At 36.0% G+C, this 6,260-nt stretch overlaps 1 protein-coding gene across 4 annotated transcripts in view; it reads right to left on the bottom strand.

The window, feature by feature from the left end:
• Nucleotides 1-414: 414 nt before the first annotated feature.
• The window catches only part of TPM1 (tropomyosin 1), a 32,182-nt gene continuing 26,336 nt past the window's right edge, over nt 415-6,260 (bottom strand). For all 4 annotated transcript variants that reach the window (XM_075208368.1, XM_075208372.1, XM_075208366.1 and 1 more), the window contains one exon: nt 415-1,718. In XM_075208368.1, coding sequence (XP_075064469.1) covers nt 1,636-1,718 — 83 coding nt within the window. In that variant the 3' untranslated portion in view covers nt 415-1,635. The remainder of the gene's footprint in view (nt 1,719-6,260) is intronic.

Raw genomic sequence — 6,260 nt, 5'->3', positions numbered from 1 at the left:
GAATAAATGGGTACAAATTCCCATAGAAAACACTCCAACATCCTGTGGAAAGCCTCCCAAGAAGAGTGGAAGCTGTTATCGCTGCAAAAGAGGAAGCAACTTCATATTAAAGTATATGTATTTGAATACAATGTCACTGCAGTCCCTGTTGGTGTAATGGTCAAGCGTCTGAGAATATACACTATATGGACAAAAGGATTCGCTTGTGTATTATAACAAAATGCAAAAATATCTTTCAAAACTCGAATCAAGATGTTATTCCATTTCTAATGATTGATCACCTTCTGCATTCAATTAGAGGACTAGTACATTAGTCCACTAGTAGAAATCTGTAGTCACTCAATGTAATAAGCTCATAGTTACACAACTTTAAATTTACTATATACAAAAAAGTAACATATGAAGACTCCAAAATATAGAAAATTTCAAGTGTGCTTTTTATTTCATATTACAAGGTTTTACATTTTGGTTCAAATCTAAAACTAGTGTAAAAAAAAAAAAAATAGAAGTGAGGCATTGCAAGATTTAGGTCCACATTGATACATATGTAATCTCTCCCAATTTTAAATTATTTTGGAATATTTAGAACATTGCAATTGAATTAAAAAACAAAACAAAAACATGTATATATAAAAGGGGAGGAGGAATGCAGTTAGACAATATAAACTAGAACAGAAGTGCAAGGTGTAATTCTTATTTTCACCCTGATGGTATTAAAATGCAAGATAATAAATCCATAAATCGCCAACGTCTGAAGTTTCACATTTTTTAAATTAGATACAATTTAAATATTCTAAATTCTATAAACAACCGTTGTACAATATAACAAAAACCATGTAAATTCCAACATCCTTTTATATAGTAAATATTGGGTACACTTCATATTGCTTCTTAATATCTAAAAAGGGTTTATTGCCCATGTATGGACAAGGTGTTATATCTTTGGCTTTATCCTCACCATTTACAAAACAAAAATAAAAAAAACACTTTATAGCCTCAACTAATAAAAAAAAAAAAAAAAAAAAAGTCTGCAAGAAATGCTGTTTTTTGGACAAATGACAACCCCATATTTTAGATTCATTCATGTTACCCATCATTCAGCTGGTTGTTTAGTGTATAGACACTACCTGTGTTGGATATTAAAGGGTTTCTCTCTCCCTATACTGTTTCATGCCATAAAATCCTCCAAGCAGGACCATAAATTCAACTGAGGTACACAAAAATGGACCAAATATTGCGTTAGGTGAGGATTTTACAAGTAGAACACAAAAGAATATTTGTTTTAATAAAATTAGCACGCAAGAAGCTACCCAAAAGGAACCGTTAAAAAAAACCAAAACAAAAAAACAAACAAACAAAAAAAAACCCAGACATGTGAAACATTTTGGCCATTAACAGGTTGTCCATACTTGGCACCATGGCTAACTGCATTCTAAACCATTCCTTCCCAGTTTATATCTGTTGACATAAAGATACCCCGTTTAATCTTTAGTCATTTTGAAGAGCGGGGGAAAAAAAACAAAAAACACGAATATCCACCCCCATCCCGAGCCCTACGTTTTTTTCCAAAGGGACTTCTTGACAAGCAGTGTCTTCGGAAAACCAGATGTCACAGGTAAAAGTCAGCAGATCGTTTTACATGTTGTTTAATTCCAAAAGTGTTTGGTCCAACATCTGGTGCATATTTAAGTTTTCCTCTTTTGCATGTGTGACTTTCTCTGTGATAAAAAAAAAAATATATATATATATATAATGGGTATGAATATATTGCAATATTGTTGCAAAAAAACAAAAACAAACAAAAAAAAACCATTCATGCAATGTTTGTGTGCATGGAATGACTTGCAACACAATTTAGGTGGAATGAGGGTAATGCAGTTGCCATTCTGTACACATAACACGTTATATTGGACAATTAATCAACATTCCAATTCTTTTGCATGGCTTTTATCTTTTCAATAGAACAAAATAGATTTTTGTATGTTCCTTAATTGTTATGGCATTAAATTAAAAAATATTTAAAACTGAAGTGGAATATTGTAAAATTCAAATAAGTAAATCAGATTGTTTCAGGTGTAAAAATCATGAATGGTTATCTTCAGTTTCAGAGAAGTAAAGGAGAACTTCTTAATTTGTCCTGATTTCCACTGCTGTCAGTGCAAACAGAACATGCATGTAACAATACCCAATAATAATTATTAGGGCTGTTTAATATCCACAATATAGGTGTATGTGTGGGAGGGAGCTCTTAAACTCAGCTTCTCTGGAGCAGTAAGAGTTAATTGTTTACATAGAACATAAACATTGTTCAGTTTAAATGATCTACTGAGAAGACTAATATATTTATTTTTTACAGTCAGATCTGGCTCTCCTTATGTGCTTTTACAAATCATCTTTTCAATTGAGGGAGAAAAAACAAATCTGTGGCACGTTTTTAAACACAGTATGTATACTCAGAACCCTATACATACACACATCCTGTTTACCACTTAAACATAAATGGAGTAAAAGTGTGTTTTTTTATTTAAAAAAGGATGCAATGCCCAATTTAATAAATTACATTCAATAATCCATTTTATATAAAATGAAATGAGAACATCACTTTTAGGTTAAGTCCACATGAATGTATGAGGAAATGGGAGCAGATAGAATGAAGAATTATGCTTACAGCAGTTACCAATGTTTTTGGTTTTTATTTCTCAGCGAGGTTGGCGCTCTATTTACTTTCTGCCACATCACTGTAGGGACTGTTATTTGCTCTACAATGACTTATTTTGGCTATTTTCAAGAAGGTGACAGAAGTGAGTAGGGGCTCCTGCTTCTGGTACCCAGTTGCTACTTCTGAATTATACCATCAATAATACCCAAGAGTTGCTATTGAGCACACCCTCCACTGTAGTGCCCATATAATTAACAAGTAGCCTTTGAAGAATTTGTCGCATGGTTAGATCCAACATTAAGATTCATACAAAAAACAAAATTACAATTCAATTACACTAATTAATTTTGCTATAGACAATTATCTCCATGCAAGAAAATGGGATACATATCAAAGCAGTTGAAAACTCTACAAGAAAACTGCAATGATTAGACATGTATTATGGGTTCCATATTAGTAAACAGATGGGTTTAGATTAAACATTATGGGTGAAATTCATCATCACAGTAGATAGAGATATACATTTGTCATATTTGAAATATTAACTATATTTCACCCAGACATCTAAAAAACAACACATGCTGTACAAGTTATTTCCACACCATCCCATTCAGGTTACAGTCAATCATATGAGAACAAGTTAGGATAAATGTTATGGTTAAAATACAAGCATTTCACACCATACAATACCTTGTTCAACTGGGAACCGTACTGGAAGACTTTGGCAGTCAGGTAAGGTGTCTCTCTTCCACTTACCACACAAACAATAGTGGACTTCACAGAAAATTGTGCAATTCTGTTATAGTTTAGTGCAGTGGATCCCAAACTTTTTTAGTTCAAGGCACCCTTAGGTCTCCAGAATTTTTTTCAAGGCACCCTTAAGCCAAAATATTTACCAAGTAGTCCCCCGCCTTGCTTACCACAAGCTCTGGCTGAGGCACCCCTGTGAGATTGCCGAGGCACCCCAGGGAGCCTAGGCACACAGTTTGGGAACCACTGGTTTAGTGCATTGTTTGGGTCTTAAAATCAGGTGCAAATTTGTCATTTTGTCAAAACATATCTACAACATGATGGTCAGGGATAGAGAAGTGAGACACCCATATTTTCCTTGTGGTGTCAAAATATAGTTCCATCAGTAGCTACTGTTCTTACTGATCAATACCTTCTAGCACAAATAAGACCATATAGGTATAGGTAGGAACTTCTCAGCCAGAGAATGACACTGGGTGATTGATGTTAATCCCTGAATTCAATGGGTGTGAGGTTATCACGACTGGTACTAAATTATTCAATGATTGTCATAAGCCAAAGTGCTTATACAAGGCTTGTAATTACTTTGAGTTTATTGTTGCTTCTCATCAGCCCGTGTAATAACTAACTTTTTGCATACACACTATTATTGTGGTAAACAAGTGCTTTAACATTTTATGTAAACACAAAACATGCCTTTTTGATTACATCATATTGCAAGTGTAATTTAGAATCACAAATTATGCTGGGGTAGTGGTAAATTTGAAACAAAAAAAACCCTTTAATAATACATAGTGAAATGAGCCTGTTGAAAGATGAAATGATAGTTGATGTTTGTTTTATTTACAGCATATAGCAGTACAAGGAAAGGGAAGGGGTTACAGAGACTTGGGTGGAGCTGTGACTATAGATAAGAAGCCTGCTGAGAGGTAACATCTGGTTCCTGTACAGAAGAACTGACTCACTGTTAGATTAACATTCAGCCACTGATAACTGGTTTCCCCCAAACCAGGGGTATAAGCTGACTGGAGATCATTCTCATCCATCCATCATTCCTTAACTTAGATTATTCCCATTACACCTGTAAATTAAATGTGATAAATGTAGCACTGAAGAGTTGACAAAGAGCTTGCAATTAACATCTATTCAATTAGCCAGTAAAGGTATCAGCAGAACGCTGCATGGCGGTAATGAAAGCAATCCTCTCCTGTTTGTGTCCCATGTTTAGAATAGTACTATAGATATACAAGTTTATGCATGATTGGCAGGACCCAAGGCTTTTAAAACCATGTGTTTTTTTAACACTTGCATGTATTCAATTCACTGGAAACAGTAGAATATATTTAATGTGTGTTTCTCAGCCGAGAGTGGCCTAGTGGTACATTTACTAAACTGTGGAGATGTTGCCTATAGCAACCAGATTCTAGTTATTTATTTAGATTCTAGCTGTCATTTTGTAGAATGTACTGATTGGTTGCTATAGGCAACATCTCCACTAAACCAGCAGTTTAGTAAATATATCCCCTAGTATGTTGCGTTTTCAATCAAACTATGGCTAGTCAAAACAGGAGATCCTTTTTAATATTTTGTTGTTTTTGCAGTGTCACATTTTTTCCTTTTTTCTTTTAAAGCGGACACAGACACAAGACGCTATTATTGTAGCTTTATTAAAATGCCCTTTTGTGCCGTTTTTCATCTGCATAGGAGTGTTCATTATTTTTATTTACATCAGCTGGCAGATGACACGCTAACTTGCCCTGTATTTTTTTGGAGTGGCCCCAAGACATATTTTGACCAACTATTCACAAAAGGTTCTATTTATATCCTACTTATACACACACACTTCAATATTGCTCTGTCTGTAGATTTTTAGTGCTCACTCTTAAGTGGATCTTGAAAGCATAGATGAGGTCTGCCCACATTGGGAGACCATCCCCTCTTCTAGGGTAGAACAAACTGGACGGCAAACCCAAAAATAAAGTGTCCTGTGGTCACGCTAATCAGTAAAGCAACAGACGTGTGGAAGATTTGTCCAGATTCTACATATTGAGCCACGGTTCTCTCAAAAGGAAATTATTTATTTCTCACCTATTCTAAAGAAACCATCTTTCCATCCAGCCTCTCTCTCTCTCTCTCTCTAACTACCGCCCTATTTCTCTCCTCCCTTTATACCCTAATCACTCAAGTAGTTTGGAGGCAAACGCCTGTCTCACTTTCTCTCCTCTCATTCCATGCTCAACTCGACTCGCTGCAATTGGGCTTCCACCCCCAACATTCTACTGACACTGCTCTCAATGATTTACTTACTGCAAAATCTAAGGGTAATTTCTCCAGACTCATTCTCCTGGACCTCTCTGCTGTTTTTAATACTGTTGATCGACCTCTTCTCCTACACACCCTTCACTCCATTGGCCTTGGTGACCGTTCTTCCCTGGTTCACTTTTTACCTATCGAACCGCTCCTTTAGTGTTTATACCCCTAGTACATCTTCCCCTCCACTCCCACTATCTGTTGGGGTCCCACAAGGCTCTGTTCTTGGCCCTTTACTTTTTTCATTGTACATCTCTTCTCTTGGGGCACCAATTCGCTTATTCAGTCTCTAATACCACGCTGATGACACCCAAATCTCTCCCTCTGTACTATCTCGTGTAACCAACTGTCTTTCTGCTATCTCCACATGGATGTTCCAACGCTAATTAAAGCTCAACATGTCTTAAACAGAGCTTACCATCTTCCCTCCTACCAGGGTCACCACCTGCCCTAAAATCTCCCTCACCGTCAATAACACCACAATTTGCTGTATCCCAAGCCCGCTGCCTTATTCCTCACATCCAGACTCTCCTAGTCCTGT

This window comes from Mixophyes fleayi, chromosome 4 (assembly GCF_038048845.1).
Source record: "Mixophyes fleayi isolate aMixFle1 chromosome 4, aMixFle1.hap1, whole genome shotgun sequence".
Taxonomy (NCBI): domain Eukaryota; kingdom Metazoa; phylum Chordata; class Amphibia; order Anura; family Limnodynastidae; genus Mixophyes; species Mixophyes fleayi.
This window is presented reverse-complemented; position numbering and strand designations above follow the sequence as displayed.